This window comes from Scyliorhinus torazame, chromosome 3 (genome assembly GCF_047496885.1).
Source record: "Scyliorhinus torazame isolate Kashiwa2021f chromosome 3, sScyTor2.1, whole genome shotgun sequence".
Classification (NCBI taxonomy): domain Eukaryota; kingdom Metazoa; phylum Chordata; class Chondrichthyes; order Carcharhiniformes; family Scyliorhinidae; genus Scyliorhinus; species Scyliorhinus torazame.
The window spans coordinates 130,550,495-130,567,933 of NC_092709.1; the positions used below are offsets into that span (position 1 = coordinate 130,550,495).

At 41.2% G+C, this 17,439-nt stretch overlaps 1 protein-coding gene across 1 annotated transcript; it reads right to left on the reverse strand.

Moving 5' to 3' along the window:
* Positions 1 to 474: 474 nt before the first annotated feature.
* On the reverse strand, positions 475 to 3,751 carry LOC140409527 (interleukin-8-like). Its single transcript, XM_072497920.1, has 4 exons — positions 3,628 to 3,751; positions 3,224 to 3,353; positions 2,936 to 3,015; positions 475 to 1,916 (listed from the first exon to the last, which is right to left on the reverse strand). The coding sequence occupies exons 1-4, from the start codon at positions 3,686 to 3,688 to the stop codon at positions 1,897 to 1,899; spliced, it is 291 nt and encodes a 96-aa protein (XP_072354021.1). The 5' UTR covers positions 3,689 to 3,751; the 3' UTR covers positions 475 to 1,896.
* Positions 3,752 to 17,439: the final 13,688 nt, after the last annotated feature.

Genomic DNA, 17,439 nt, shown 5'->3' on the forward strand with positions numbered 1-17,439 from the left:
GCAGTCTTGGAATTCTATATGTCCTTGTGACTAGATGGAATGCTCAGATAAGATAAATAAAACATGGACTCGCCTGACCAGCTTGCAAACCCCTGCAGTGATCTGACTGTTAGCTTTGGCTGTATGCTGGCTTGTCACCTTCCCAAATCAATACTGAGTGTCGGACAGGCCCGGTTCACCGATTTTGAGGTGCGCACACATCCACTCCCCCCAACCCCCACAATGGACATTTTAACAACCCATTCATCCCATTCACTGCAAGCGTGGCGCGGGGGAGGTGTGGGGGTTAGTAATTTAATGATATCCAAATATTCCGCAACTTCCAGAATTGCTCAAGGAGTGTCCTCAACAGGTTATTGTTATTAATCAATTAACTAAATGATCTACTCGAGAACTGCACACCTGTTTAGCTGAAGGTTGAGAAACAGGGACAACACATTCTTCAGAAGAAATCTAGTTTATTTTAATCACATATCAGGATGAAGATCAAAAAATGAAAACAATTCATCCATGCACAACTTCGTCACATCTTCCTGAGTGATGCAGCTTTATACTCAACACATGGTTTTATACAAAGCCTTTTGAGACTTTCAGTAAACAAGACTCGATCAGTGAAAAATCCCTCAGTGCAAAAGATTTCTACTGATCACTGTAGAGCTCATTTACAAATGTCATTTTTTCCCCCAGTTAATATAAAATAAACAGCATTCCCACCTCAAATGTATTGTTTTCTTAGACTTCAGTTTTGGATAGATCTTAAGGTTGGATGCGTTACAGGGAAAATCCCAAAGTTCATTTAAAATGTCAATGATCAATAAATATTTCAGTAAAATTACATCAATGTTGATGATAAACAATTTTTCTCAATTTTAACATGAAAGTTTTCATCCAAACTGGAACTGCAATTAGTCAACAATTAGTGATCTTTACTGACTATTTTACAATCAATGGTTCACATGTATTGTAACATGCAGCAGCAGAGGAACAATGCAGCAAATGTGGTTTGTATCAATGTCATATTACAGTAATTCTCTGCTCTACTCCGTCTCTGAAATTTCTGACCTGGTCCTCCAATATAGTTTTAATGAAGCTCAGCATAAACTCAACAAACACCATCTCATCTTTTGATTAGTCACATTACAGAATTTGGCATCAACATATTGTCATTAGATCTCTCCAACTCCAATGCTATCACTGACAGTCCCTTATCTTCTTTCCTGCACTCACCACTTTCCATATCTGCTTCAAAAATTATTACATTTCTAAGTACTCCCAGTTCTGATGAAGGATCATTGATGTGAAACATTAACTCTGTTTCTCTGCCCACAGGTGCAGCCAGAATTGCATAGTATTTCCAGCATATTTTATTTTAATTTCAAATTTCGATATATGTGCGACCAATAAGAGGAACGTGTGTACCTAATTTATTACACCTTTCATTCCATTCCAATTCCAGTTGAATGGATAATTCTGCTAATTTGAACCTTTAAGGATTGTCACTCACTAATTCCAGGTAACAAAAATAGCAATAAGGAGGTAGTGTGTCACAAAGAAATGATTACAAGTTCATTTTGAACATCTTTCCCGAACAGCAGGATTCCTGTACCTAATCCATAAGGAGCACAATGGTACAAGAAGAAACCTCACCACCACATTCGCAAGCACAATTAGGAGTGGACAATAAGTGCTGGCTTTGTCACGTGTAAACAATTACAGTTTGACAGGGTTACTCGGTGCAATAAGATTGAGGAATCAATGCAGGGTAACTACTTGAACACCTATCAGAAGTTGACATCAGGGAGTGAACACCCTGGACAGAGTTTCCTCATTTCAGTGTTCATTGTACTGCAGGTTTCCAGGTGTAGGATCGAGTCCACCCCATTGCAGCTTCATTTCTCAGTTGTGTTGTCTGGCACCTGTAAAAAAAAAATTAAATAAATTTAAAATGTTCCGATAAAGCAGGCATTATTTTAATATCAAGGATAATGTCTTCAGCAACATATTTATAAGATATTAAATATATCTTACTCAGCACTGTTAACAATTGTTATTTTGTTAACAATTCATTGATTTTACTATATGATTTTAACATGCAGGATCCACGGTGTCACTGCGAACAAAGAATCCTGCAGGAATATTATGTTGAAGGGTCAAATAGAACAGATTATAAAATATTTAAAAAATATATTTCGGACAGCTTACAATGCAAAGAAGAAAATCATTGAGCAAACAATAAAGGAAGGAAGGCAGCAGGAACCCGAGGCAAAAGTGATGCAGATGTACATTTTATATTTATTCTTAAGGCTCTTGGTTTGGTCAGTGGTCTCTGATCAATTGTCTGATCTCAGCTGGTTATTAAAGGTATAACAATTGGCCACTGCATTGTGGGTGATGACGCATTGCTATCCAGTGACAGTTCGGCAAAACACCTGGAAGGACCAAGTCTAGGAATGTGCGACAGAGGGGATTCAATGCCTTCAACTAAGGAGGAGACAAACGTGGCAAAAAAAAATTCAATGTATCTGTTTTTATTACGGTAGCATAGCGGTTAGCACAATTGCTTCACAGTCCAGGGTCCCAGGTTCAATTCCCGGCTTGAGTCACTGTCTGTGCAGAGTCTGCATGTTCTCCCTGTGTGCGCGTGGGTTTCCTCTGGGTGCTCCAGTTTCCTCCCACAGTCCAAAGATGTGCAGGTTAGGTGGATTGGCCATAATAAATTGCCCTTAGTGTCCAAAACTGCCCTTAGTGTTGGGTTGGGTTACTGGGTTATGGGGTATGGGGATAGGGTGGAGGTGTGGGCTTGGGTAGGGTGCTCTTTCCATGAGCCAGTGAAGACTCGATGGGCCGAATGGCCTCCTTCTGCACTGTAACTTCTATGAATACCTATGGATATCTATGAATAAAGTCTGAATTTTGACAAACATTAGATACCAACCTTTTGTGGCTTTAATGATAATCTTCACCCAATCAGCAATAGGATTTACACAGACCCTGCTCCTGTTTTTCATGGTAACACTGTGAAGAGAAGATAAATGTTTAAAATCAAACTCAAAGAAATTGGTTGTTTTCCACTGAGAGGTGCGAATTCAGCAAATGTATTAAACAAAATCCTTTCAGTCTGCCTCATAAACAAATTGTGATTGACCCAACATGGAGCGCAGCATCTAAATGGATGTAACAGAAGGGGAAGGGTTAACGCTGACATTCTGACACAGATACTCACATTATTTCCAGTGTCTCGCAGTGCGATCCTTTGGGAATATATTTCAAACTCTTGATATACCTTGGATTGATAGGAATGGAACTGGTCTGAGGACACTGGCATCGGCCTTGAGTGCCCGGGATTGGAATACCTGTGAAAAGATTAATTGAACTTATAGTTAGATATTGTCTGAAGTTGACAGAATTTTGGTATTTTATTTCAGCATTGAATTCAGCAATAAAACAAGCTTTATATTCTTAATAGTATGTAGCATCAGTCACAATTTAATTCTCAACGAATAACCAAATTTCACACTGAGACATGTATCGCACTTATTGATTTGGTCAAATAGTCAACTGAAAGACTCCTCTCCAGACACTGCACAGCCATTAGAACTAAAACACAAGATAGAATTATCAACCTACCCTGTGTAGTAATGGCACCCAGGAGCAGAACGAGAATCATTACAGTGGTTGCTCGGATCATCTTTGACTTTGTGCTGCTGAATAGATTTCTGCTGGAGGATCTTCTGTCAAGCTCAGTGACTCTCTCTCTGTTGAATGAAGTTCTGTTGTAGAGCGCTCCAATGAGCTCCTATTTATTTAGATCCACTACTTTCGTTTTGCATAATCATGAGCAGTGAAAACTGTCAAAATTCTGTAGAGGTAATTTCCCTATTCTTGAGTCATCCTTCTTTCACTTTTGCAGTTTTCATTATATTTACAACTTGTGCAGATTTTGCAGAAGCAACAAGCAGGTAACCTGTTGCTATAGGCAGTGAATTATTTATGTCTAGATTTCTAAGGTTAAATCACTGGTTTCAGGAAAGTGATTTAAAATTCAATTTCGACAGAGGTGTAAAGAGGATGACAGGAGATCCTTCACCCATTATATATCCTGACCTATTTCTCTTTCAATGAGCTTCACAGGGAAGGAGATTTGCACCATGTAGGGCAGCACGGTAACACAAGTGATTAACACTGTGGCTTCACAAGTGATTAACACTGTGGCTTCACAGTGCCAGGGTCCCAGGTTCGATTCCCTGCTGGGTCACTGTCTGTGCGGAGTCTGCACGTTCTCCTTGTGTCTGCGTGGGTTTCCTCCGGGTGCTCCAGTTTCCTCCCACAATCCAAAGACATGCAGGTTTGATGGATTGGCCATGATAAATTGCCCTTAGTGACCAAAAAAGGTTAGGAGGTGTTATTGGATTATAGCGATAGGGTGGAAGTGAGGGCTTAAGTGGGTCGGCCGAATGGTCTCCTTCTGCACTGTATGTTCTATGTATAATGGGTGACGGATCCACCTTTATCCATTTTCACCTCCAGTAAAGTTGAATTTTACTCCAATATTTCTGTTCTTTTAATGGATTGTTATTAATAATATCTTCCTTTTCTTTTTGCAAAACTTAAAATGACATGCAATTAAACATTGACAAAGTCCAACCTGGATTATTTGATGCTTTGTAATGATATTCCCCATATAAGTGTCATCAAATGATCTGCAAAATTATCCATTTTCAGATTTTACGCCTAACACATTGAGAAACTCCTCATGAAAGTAAGTGAAAACGCAGAAAATCAGAACAGGATTTACAGGAAACATCCCTCCTTTTTATTACCTGTGTTATATACTGTGATTTTTTGGACCTTAATGATACAGGTTTGGAAAGAGGTGCAATAGTGTAAATGTTTTTTTACAGACAGTTGCTCTGAGTTGCCACTTATATAACATTTTCTGAGGGGACAGCAGCTCCAGTCCTGGAATAGAAATATTTTTCATGATCTCGCACCAACAGAGATGTTTTATTTCACTGTCATGCATACTGTGTTATTCAGATTGCTCGATTGTCACAGAGTTAAAATGTGGCTGAGACTTTACAAGAAATCACCAATCACAAGGTGTGACTATACAAGAATTATACATCCCCAACATGAGCCATTTTAACCAACACGAGCCATTTCAGACTGGCTATAGGAGAGTTTGTTCCACATTTTGCAGCTGACCCAGATGGTGTCACGTTCCAGATTTGGCACTGATCCTCGGTATTATAAGAAAAAGGAAACACACTCCTGAGCTGAAAGTTGTGAATTATAGGAAATGGGCCATGATAATACAAGCTGCACAGCTCAGTTACAAAACTCAGGTTCTGTTTGTAAAGGGAATGAAGCAAATACATTTCTGTTAGTTACAATGATTTTACATCTGCAATGTATTTTCTGTCAGAGGTTGCAAAAGAATATAAAGCAAGATGAAAGTTTTAATATTCCAATTTAACGACAGCAGGAAGGTCATGGCTGAGCTAACCTACAGCATGGGAGCACAGGGCAGATTTGGATTTTTGGGCAGCCGTGTAAAGAGACTCCTGTCATAAATTCAGCAGGTGATCTGTGGGACAGCAAACAACAAATCCAATGCAGTTTGCTAGTTTGAGGCCTGAAAATCGAGGTGTGGAGCTCCTGCCAACAAGGTTAATGATTGGGCCTCGGTGGGCATAATTACAAAGAATGAAGGTTCCCAATGTGGGCGAAGCTCAGATGGACTTTATTACCCCAAAATTTTCATTCTTGTTCCTCTGAAACCTTTAGAAAATATCTAACACTCAACAATAGAAGGCCTTTTCTCTTCAAATACCTGTGCACAATGCTGGCCACAACCAGTTTCCAATGAAAATGGCAATTGGGTTCCAATTAAATCATATAAAACTAATTTATATATTAATAAAGCCTATCATCTGAAGCAGGCAGGCACTTTGGTCACTCAGCAGTAGACATTGTCTACATTGGGGCCTGTAATATCCTGCACAGGACCTCTGTGGTGGGAATGCTTGTCTTCACCGTGCTCCTTGTGGAGTACAAGCTCCGCTGCTAGGGACAGGATATCTCAATTAACCTATGTATATATAGTTGGACAGTAAGGCACCAGCCGAGAGGAACCCGGTAGAGATCTACCAGGTAGTGTATATATCATTTGTGTAAATAAAACTTTGGGCGTGATCCAACAGATAGACTGCGCCCGAAAAGCAGCTGGCCATGGAGCAGCGTGGCCGATAGAAGCCTGGAGACCCCACTCCCAGGATCTACCTGGCTCACAATGCGGTCTTGTGAGACGCTGCAATGTAAATTCCACCCACTGGGGCGGGATCACTTTTTAGAAAATTAGCATATTAAAGACAGCTATTCTCACTTGAAGGTGCAGATTCCTGAGTTACCCGAAGCGTGGGATCTCCTTCATCTTGGAGACCTTGGGCGACTGCTGTCAAGCAATGGTGCCCATAAACAGGGACCAGAAGTAACGTGGGGGTCTCCCGGAGGATCGGAGGCCTCCAGTTACATGCCCTTTGGGCAGGGTAGTATCCTGGCACTATTAGTGCCACTTGGGCACCTTGGCAATATCACCTGGGTGCCAGTCTGGCACTGCCCAGGTGGCACTGGGTTGGAGCTTGGGGGGGTTGGGGGTCATGTTGGGGGTCTCGAAGATGAGGGCCGGGATTCCTCGACCCCCGCCTGGTCGGAGAATCCCCGGGGGAGGCGTGAATCCTGCCCCGACGCGAGCTGCCCTATTCTCCGGTGCCGTTTTTTGGGCGGCAGCGGGATTCCCGCCACACCGGTCGTGAGCCGTTGACAGCGCCCCCCCCCCCCCCCCCCCCCCGCCGATTCTCTTGGCCCCAATGAGCCGAGTGGCTGTCCAGTTTTGGCCAGTCCCGCCGGCGTGAATTACTCACCTCACACACGGTGGGATCTGGCAGGTAAGTGTGCGGGGGCAATCTTTGGGGAACGCAGAGGGATCCGTCCCGGGGGGGGCGTCAGTGGCCTGGCCCACGATCGGGGCCTATCCATCTGCGGGTGGGCTTGTTTCATGGGGGTCATCTTTCCTCCGCGCCAGGCCCCTGTAGGGCTCCGCCATATTGCCCGGGGGCCAGCGCATAGAAGAGAACCCCCCCACGCATGCGCTGAAATACGCCGGCCGGTCTGCGCATGCGTGATAATTCACCAGCTGGCCCATGCATGCACGAGATCACGCCGGCCGTTCTGCGCATGCGCGAACTCGCGCCGGTCCTTCGTCGGCAGCTGGAGCGGCGGCAACCCCTTTGCCGTCCACCTAACCGCCAAAAGTTCGGAGAATTCCTCACTTTTGGGTGCTGTTGACACCGGAGTGGTTGGCGCCGATTTTCCCGCCGGCGTGGGGACTTTGAAGGGAGAATCCTGGCCCAGATGTCATTTAAAAATGAAGTCCCGATCTCATACGACACTGAGGAGTTCTGGCAAGCGGAACTGCTCGGTGCACAAAATGGGACAATGCGCAGTTTCGACCACACGTTCCCCGCTTAGGCCCCTTATCTAACACGGGCGGCATTTTATAGCCATGTGTTTCTCAGCGCTGCGAGTGGCGGCAAACGCGTGGCTAATCACTCTCACTATGGGACTTTGTTCCCTTTTCATTTTAGTTGAATCGCGTCCAATATTCTTACTTTACTAAGTGTGTACTCACCGTTTCCTTATTAAAGAGCCAGTCACACCACTATTGTTAAATGGGTGGGTGGAGTTTGGTACATGCCCCCATGTTGAGGATGTTACCAATAGGTTACCACCAAGTGATGGTGCTGAAATTCAACCCCAGCCTGTGCGGCTGGGAAGGAGGATAGATCTTGTTGAATTTTCTGCATCAGACTATGTTGATTTACAGCACCGTGAGTTTAATCAGCAGCATGGATTTCTCAGGCTGTGGGAAATCTGCAGTTTCAGTACTTGTGAAAACTACTGACTATTAAAGTGGGAAGGGAGGTTTTACTGCAGCGAAAGGTATGTTTGCAAGAAAAGAGCATCAGACAGCTCTAAAATGAGAATGCATATTCCAACAATCTGGAAACACAGATATGAAGAGACCTTCCCGTCTACATATATATGTTAAATACTTTGGGCAATCTCTGAGAGGCATTAAAGTCTTGATGTTGCAAATCTTCATCCCATTTGGTATCTGAGTTGGCCCATTGTATGTATCCATTCTTAACCAAGCAAATCGCCTACTTGTATCCTCACTAGGCTTCAGGATCTCCCTCTCAGTGTTGTTTCTAGGACCACTATGCTGGTCCTTCGACCCCAGAACCTCAAAGGTCCTCAATTCTACTGGATAACAGAATCAATTTCAGAGTCTACAGGTATTTATCTTCTTTAAATAATATAGAATTCACTTCCGGAGTCACAGGTGACTCAAAAAAGGGGTTGGGTTCATAAGTGGTTTTAAATTTAGTAAGAAGCAACAGTTTAAGAAGCAATAGTTTAGTTACAATAGATAAGCTAAAAGACAGAAATAACCTCCATCTTTAACAATTAGTGAGTGTCAGTGATGAAATAAGAGCTTCAGTGGTGTCTGGAGCCAATTCAAATTTATGATTTGTAAAGTGCTGAGGCTATAGTTGTAACTCCTCACTCTGGGTTTGTACAGTGGGTAAGGAAGTTCCCAAAGATATTTCATTCAAACCGCAGCCTCAGTTGATGTGAATTCCAGGAAATCATTTTATTTTCTATTCCAAACAGCTCTTTGGGTCAATATTTGGCTTTGCTCTGGTCTGCTTATTTCTGGCAATTTATTTTTAAGATCCATTGTCAGCAGTATATTTAGATATAATGAGAACTCGGTGGGACTGTCCCGCATCCAGTGGTTGAATTGAAATGAAATCAAAATTGCCATAGTGCCAGAGTACCATAAGGTGCTCTCCCTTTCTAGAGCGAGAGAGAGCTGACTACTGGTAACCTGAGGGTCACCACACCTCAGGCGAGGGGCAAGGTTGAGAAGGTGGATCCATCGTAGATAACCTCAGCCAGTACAGGAATTGAACCAGCTCTGTTGTCGTGGCTCTGCAACGCAAACCAGCTGTGAACAAACCAATCCCCAGCTGAATTAGCCTCATGCACACACTGATAACTGTGGTTCAGTGAGGTCCAAGAGAGCTTTAGCCACCATTGCCAAGCACATGTCACTGGGGATACATTTTGTGAGGTGTTAAGGCCAGCAATGGATTTGTTGGGCAGGAATGAAGGTAGTTGGTATTGGGGATCACAGATACAAACAGAAAAGATCACAAGAGCTTGGGCAGTCCGACAGGGATACAATAATCTTTACTCGTTGGACTCTCCTGCAGATTTATGGCGATGAATAAGAATGTCTTGAGAAGTGAAATGTTGTTGTGGTGCCCCACTGACAGGTTACCTTACTTCAGAAGACAATGAGTTTGGGCGGCACGGTAACACAGTGGTTAGCATTGTTGCTTTACAGCGCCGGGGTTCCAGGTTCGATTCCCAGTTTGGGTCACTGTCTGTGCGGAGTCTGCACGTTCTCCCCGTGTCTGCGTGGGTTTCCTCCGGGTGCTCCTGTTTCCTCCCACAAGTCCCGAAAGATGTGCTGTTAGGTGAATTAGACATTCTGAATTCTCCCTCCGTGTACCCCAACAGGTGCCGGAATGTGGCGACTAGGGCCTTTTCACAGTAACTTCATTGCAGTGTTAATGTAAGCCTAATTGTGACACTAATAAAAATTATTAATTATTATTATTATTGCAGGTGGTAGGGGATGGAGGCCACTTTCTAAAAGCTGCTGTGTCAGCGGAGCACGAGTGGCATCACAATGAGATGGAAAATGCTTATTCACCCTCACACTAGAGGCTTTATAGAGGCAGTCCAATCACAGTATACCTTGCCTTCCTTGGGGCTGGACTAAAGAAGTCATTCCACAATGATGCTGCCAACTATTCCTGCAGAACCTGGCAAATGTACCTATGGTTGTCTGCGTTAACTTGGGTCAATGCAGCAGAATATATCAAGCTCAGCCATCTGTGGCATAAATACCCATAGCTACGATGCGTGTGCATGTGTAGTGATGGGTTTGGGCAATAAAGCCTAAAGCCTGTCTGCAGCTTGTTGCCGCCATATCACTGTTTCAATCATTGATGTGGTGGAATGGCACTGAGGGTATGTAGCAGCATTACATCCACTACTTCCTGTTCTTCATTAGCAGCATGCTTTAGCAGAGAACACAATATTGTTACTGCCTGGCATTATTTTCACCTAGTCTGAACCTCTTAACGGGCAAATGCATTGTGACTGTTGGAAGTGCTGAGATCATTGTAATACAGTACAATATTCCCAATCGACAATGTCTGACCATGGCAGAGAGGGGGCACCAAGGCTTTCTAATGCAGACTTTGTTGGAAGAGGTAGAACGGAGGAGAGCTGTTCTATATCTTGAAGGGGTCCAGACTTCTCCAGACACATGCTGAGAAAGCAGTGGCAAGAGTTACCACGGAAGGTCAATGCCAGGAGCGCTGTTCCAAGAACATATATGTGGTGCAGGGGGAAGTTTAATGATCTTGCATGGGTGTTCAAGGTCAGTGAAGGTATCTTTAAAAGCTATATACCACCTGCTGCAGCAGTAGCCTCAGCTACTGATCAATGAACCACACCCGCATCACTCACCTATCAACAATCTCCATCAGCCACAGACCAGGATCTTATAGTTTACAAATATTTCCCACTATTCAACTTTAACAGCCACATCATTCAAATAGATTGCATACTCCTCATTGACTCATTTCCCTCTTTCTGCGGGAGAAGGTGGTGCACAAGCAAAGGCAGCAGAAACAAATAGGAGGTGGAGAGACACACTTACATGCTTTATCCCCCATGCAGGAGACAGTATGACCTATTATAGAGAGGGCTATTGTCGAGGCCATGACCACCATTATTGCAACCATTGAAGCTGAGGGTACCCACATACCTAATCCTCATGCTCTCTCCTCCAATAATCTATTCTGATTGACAAGCTGCAGGTTTTCTCCTCTCCCCTCACCACAACCCAGTCCTTTTCCCTTTTTCATTTCAAGAACTGGAACCTAGCTAGGTAGTGGACAAAGAGCCAGCAATAAGTGAGGGTGAAGGAACACAGTCACAGTTTAACAGCCACAGTGTAGAAGCCAGGTATTTCGAATACAACTAGTATAGGTAAAAGATAGCTGTTTAAGTACTCATTTTAAAAATGAGAATTTCAGCACACATAAATTCAGGACTTCAATATGATACATGAAACAGCATAAAATTCCATTATAAGATTATAACAGCACAGTTGCAAGACAATTTGACACTGCTTGTGCTAATTGTCAAGGCCAAGGACTGAGTTCCATGGCAACGAGGTGGCAAGAGTCCAATGCAGTTTGTAAGAGCATTGAATCATATATATTTTACTCAATCTTTCTCGATATGAAGTCTCAATTGTTACATTAGCCAAGCCAGCTTACAACCAATCTATTGCTGTTAAAGATTAGCAGAATATCACATTCCATAACATGTAGACATGAAACAATTAAAAAACTGATGTTGCACATTGAAGATGGACGGCTTGCCATCAAATCAAATGTGTTTGAGTCTAACCCAAACCAATTAGGATTATATTGGGGTGTGATTAGATGACTTAAGACAGATATGAAAGTGTATAACTGAAAATTTTCTGCCCACCATTTTGGTGTTGTCTTTGGGGTGTTGTCTGTCCTTAATTTCTGTCTTTGTGTTGTGTTTGTCTTTGGGGTGTTGTCTTTGTCTTGTCTTTCTGTTAGTTTAGTCAGTTTTGTCCTTAATAGTCTCCATTTTAGAGATGTCTTTTGGGGGTTCTGTCAGTCTGTTAGTCTGTGTCAGTGATGTTAGTCCACTTTTGACTTTGAGTTTGAGTTTAGCTGAAGATTAGCTCTCTCTCTCTCTCTTCATGTTTCATTGCCAGACTTTAACCGTTTAAAAGTTACTTTCGAGCTGTCTGCCTAAGCAAAAAAGATAATGCCTGTAATTCTCTGAAAGCTTTGAATTGTCTACGAATTGCCTTTTAAATGACTTTCAAATTGTAATCAAGCGACTACAAATAAAACAATTCTTTTTGGCACCTGAGAAGTTTTAACTGGAAATTTCTGCTGAGTTCCAGTATTCGCTACTGATAACCGAATAGCAGAGATAATATAAATTCCTTCAACTTTACGCAGTCGAATAATACTAGGAATCGAACAACTTGGCATAGTCTAGAAATATTACGAATCTTACAACTTGTCGTATTGCGCCAGGACTTTGATTCATCAACTAAGCTTCCCCCAAACTTGGCGTAGTTCGACAGGTTAAGATCCCTTCAATTACAGATTCCTACATTTTGGCGTAGTCGGCAGCTGGGGGGGAGTACTGAATGACCTTCGGAGGCCCAGGTGACGACGGAAAGCTTCGAAGATAATCGGAGGAGGTCCGGAACCTTCGGGAAGCTTCGGAGATAGTCAGAGGAGGCCCAGAAGACAGCCGGAACCCATGGCTAGACTAGGGTAAGAAATATCTTTTTCACCCATTAAAAGTCTTAAAGCCGCATCAATCAGTACTTCGACCCTTGAAAAGAACATTTTTTATAGACAGTGTTAAATAAATCAAGTGCTAGTCATTCAGACTATCATAGACCTGACTGGAAGATTAGTCACTGCAGTAACTAAAATAAAACAGTCTTTGAGGTCTTTAAGGCAGTCAGCGATCAAGAAAATTTATGGCTGATCCAAATCAAAGTGTAGATTCAGAGCCTTTAGCAGGCAGAAAATTACTCCCCACTACATCCAACTGGAATACCAGATGTTTCTGTTGAAGATATGTTGGGGGATTTTAGATCTTTAATTCGTAGACAATTTGGACTGTCTGAAGTTGCTACAAAAATTGAATCAAAATATGATATCCCCAAAGGACAGTGGTCCCTTGATAATATCAAGAAGGCATGGGGTAAGACCACACGGTTAAACGGTGGAAGACGTATGAAATGGTCTTTTGCAGTAATGGCACAGCTCCAAAAACATCAAGAGACAATTGCAAAAATTAAATTTGATCATGAGTATAGGTCTACTAAAAACCAACTAATTGCAGTTGTGGAAGAATTGCAAGATGCAAAATCCAAACTTGAGCATTATGATGAAATTAAAACAGATTTGCAAGTTGCAAAATCCAAACTTGAGCATTATGATGAAATCAAAACAGATTTGCAAGATGCAAAATCCAAACTTGAGCATTATGATGAAATTAAAACAGATTTGCAAGTTGCAAAATCCAAACTTGAGCATTATGATGAAATTAAAACAGATTTGCAAAACAAAACCTCTGAACTCCAGCAGTTATCTTTTCAAATAACAGAATTCCAAAATCAAGTCATTGAAGTGGAGTCAAAATACCGACAATTGCAATTAAAAACTGAGCGAATTGAACTTGAAAAAGTTAATGAAAGAAAGATGTGTTTTAGAAAGAGATATAAACAACGTAACTGAACACTGCAATTCTTTGACAAACAGGCTTTCTGTGCAAAAAATTGAACAAACTCAGAAAGCAGCCCAAGCACCCCACCTTGTGGCACAATCGGCAATTGCACAGCCGAGATCAATTGTTAAAAATAAATCATTTTCTCTGTCGGATGAATCAGACGAAGATAGTGTTCAAATCCAGCCCATGTTACCTGCTGCTCCAGCGGTGGCTGTTGCAGCACCTGCAGGAATATCAGCAGTAACTACAATTTCACCACCAGCGCCAGGGCAAACATGTACCCTTGCTCCATTAAAATCATGTAAGAAAATACCACAATGTCTTTTCTGTGGTAGAATGCTATCAAAAACAACGGATGGATTCGAGAGATGATAATGAAGTAGACAATGTTCACTACAATACATTTCCACCTCATGGTCAACCATGTAACACGTACCAACAAGACACACCCAGTTTGGCTTCTGGTCAGCAACACTGGCTAAGCAACTACAACCATGGTTTGCTTTTACAGTCAATCAACAACAGTATCATAATAGCCCAACTGTTTACAGAATCATCACAGGCAACTGCCTGTTCGGCCTTCCACCATTATCCAATATGAAGATGATGTTCTGATAACCTCTATCAATAAAGATGATCATGACAAAGACTTACAGATGGCCTTGAACCACCTCAGTACTAACAGTCACAAAGCTAGCTTTCACAAAGCACAAATTGCCCAGAAAGATGTTTACTTGGGACAGAAAATTTCCAAACGACAAAGGGAACTTACTCAGAACAGAACGGCTGCCATCAAAGCAGCTAAAGAAACCTCAATGTATCGCTAAAAAGTTGCCAAGAACTGTCAACTTAAGAAAACTGTCATTATTCTGAACGTTGCTTTATTAATTTAAAGAAATTAACATATCTTGTTAGCTGTGTTTCCTTTAACAGAATCGACAAATTCATCTCCAGAAATTCAAGATACAGCACAAGATTGATTCAGTTATATATTTAATAAGTTATTGTATTTGATATTTTAAAATAAATGTTTTAAATTAGCCTGGAAATTAAAACTTCAAACAGTGTGGAAGCAGGTTTTAAAAAAACCAACAATCTTTGATTAAAAGCCAAAAGAACAGATCGTTCAAAGAAATTTGATAACGGGAATTTGGCAGCAATCCAACTTTTACTCCCAGTCCATTTGAGTGACAAAAAAAAAGTTTAAAGATGCGAATGGCATCATTCCAATCTATACGCCTTTTTTTGTCTCTGCAAGAAAATTAATCCTTTCAACAAGCTTTTGTGTATTATCCAGAAGATGTCAAAGACTTGACATCAATTTTGATAATCATTTTACCATTTATTACTAGATCATATGTTCAACTTTTATTGTATAATCATTTTATTTGTATACATGAAGTTCTTATTAATTGTTTATTGCTGAATTATGTAATCATGATATCAATTTTCAATCAGTATATCAATGGTAAGATCTGTAAAATGTTAACCGTAGAATTACAAAATCGAATGACACTTGACTATGTGCTAGCGGAAAAAGGTGGCACCTGCGCCCTGATTGGTGCAGAATGTTGTACTTTCATTCCCGATAACTTTAAAGGAGTTAAAGATTTGGCATTACATATCCAAAAAGAAATCAAAAAACTTGATCCACCCCAATTTATCTCTCTCTGGGATAAAATTTGTGGGTGGTTTGGACACACTGGATGGAATGTCCAGAATAAGAATAATTCTATTCTCCTGTGTAGCTGTATTCATCATTTACATACCAATGTGATCAAATTTGATTAATTTATTAATTATAATAATTATTTTGACTGTATTATTAACATTGTATAATTTATTAATAGTGAATCAGTAGGGTCAAATTTGATTAATTTATTAATTATAATAATTATTTTGAAATGCCTGTTGTATTTTTAATGTCCATTTTATTGTTTAAAACTGCAATGATTCTTTGCGCTTTTACCTATCCTATCGCATTAATGATGTATTTAACCTTTTCTGATATATCTCACTTAATTTTTCGATTGATCAAAGGGCCGACTGTAGAAGCCAGGTATTTCGAATACAACTAGTATAGGTAAAAGATGGCTGTTTAAGTACTCATTTTAAAAATGAGAATTTCAGCACACATAAATTCAGGACTTCAATATGATACATGAAACAGCATAAAATTCCATATAAGATTATAACAGCACAGTTTCAAGACAATGTGACACTGCTTGTGCTAATTATCAAGGTCAAGGACTGAGTTCCATGGCAACGAGGTGGCAAGAGTCCAATGCAGTTTGTAAGAGCATTGAATCATATATATTTTACTCAATCTTTCTCGATATGAAGTCTCAATTGTTACATTAGCCAAGCCAGTTTACAACCAATCTATTGCTGTTAAAGATTAGCAGAATATCACATTCCATAACATGTAGACATGAAACAATTAAAAAACTGATGTAGCACATTGAAGATGGACGGCTTGCCATCAAATCAAATGTGTTTGAGTCTAACCCAAACCAATTAGGATTATATTGGGGTGTGATTCGATGACTCAAGACAGATATGAAAATGTACAACTGAAAAGTTTCCGCCCGCCATTTTGGTGTTGTCTTTGGGGTGTTGTCTGTCCTTAATTTCTGTCTTTGTGTTGTGTTTGTCTTTGGGGTGTTGTCTTTGTGTTGTCTTTCTGTTGGTTTAGTCAGTTTTATCCTTAATAGTCTCCATTTTAGAGATATCTTTTGGGGGTTCTGTCAGTCTGTTAGTCTGTGTCAGTGATGTTAGTCCACTTTTGACTTTGAGTTTGAGTTTAGCTGAAGATTAGCTCTCTCTCTCTCTTTTCATGTTACATTGCCAGACTTTGACCGTTTAAAAGTTACTTTCGAGCTGTCTGCCTAAGCAAAAAAGATAATGCCTGTAATTCTCTGAAAGCTTCGAATTGTCTACGAATTGCCTTTTAAATGACTTTCAAATTGTAATCAAGCGACTACAAATAAAACAATTCTTTTTGGCACCTGAGAAGATTTAACTGAAATTTCTGCTGAGTTCCAGTATTCGCAAAGTGCTACTGATAACCGAATAGCAGAGATAATATAAATTCCTTCAACTTTACGCAGTCGAATAATACTAGGAATCGAACAACTTGGCATAGTCTAGAAATATTACAAATCTTACAACTTGTCGTATTGCCAGGACTTTGATTCATCAACTAAGCTTCCCCCAAACTTGGCGTAGTTCGACAGGTTAAGATCCCATCAATTACAGATTCCTACACACAGTCAGGAGCTCACATTCTGAAATTGTACATCATGTAGAGTTTAGGATAGTGTCCAAATCTACACAGAGAACAGACACAAGTGGGCTGCAACCAGTGCTGCTGGGGAATGGAATATTATAAATGCCAGCTTGCTGAAGAGCGAGGTTACACACTTGTTCTGCGGCTTTGAACTCACAATGGGTCTACTTGTTCTTACAAGTATTAGGCTGTCATTCTTTATTTAAAGTTGCTGGCTGGCTTTAACTGGATTTCCAACTTTCCAGGAACAGAGGAAGACAAATATAAAGCATAGGGGATTCTGGGATTTGCAAATAGAGGCACAAGCTACAAAAGCCAGGAAGTTATGCTGAATCTTTATAAAACGCTGCTTCACTTGGAACGTTGGACTAGATTTTCCGGACAGGGTTTTCCAGCCCTTCCAGCTGGCAGGATCTTCTGGCCCCGCCGACGTCGACCCCCTGCCGTAAGTTCGCAGGTGGTAGGAGGGGCATGCCATGCAAATTTCCTTTAACTTCAGCGGCACTGGAAGATCCCATCAGCGGCAAATGGCAAACCGGCTCCCGAGCTGAAAAGCCCACCATGGGGGTTGCTGGATAATTCTGGCTGTTGTGTCTAATTCTAGGCACTGCAATTTAGGAAGGATGTGAAGGCTTTGGAGA

What these genes read in the sequence shown, in the direction of transcription:
- LOC140409527 (XM_072497920.1), bottom strand. Translation starts at nt 3,688, where the DNA reads ATGATCCGAGCAACCACTGTAATGATTCTCGTTCTGCTCCTGGGTGCC. An exon ending in GGGTGCCATTACTACACAGG is followed by an intron (nt 3,354 to 3,627) that starts GTAGGTTGATAA and finishes ATCTTTTCACAG; the next exon opens with GTATTCCAATCCCGGGCACT. An exon ending in TATCATTAAAGCCACAAAAG is followed by an intron (nt 1,917 to 2,935) that starts GTTGGTATCTAA and finishes TTTTTTTTACAG; the next exon opens with GTGCCAGACAACACAACTGA.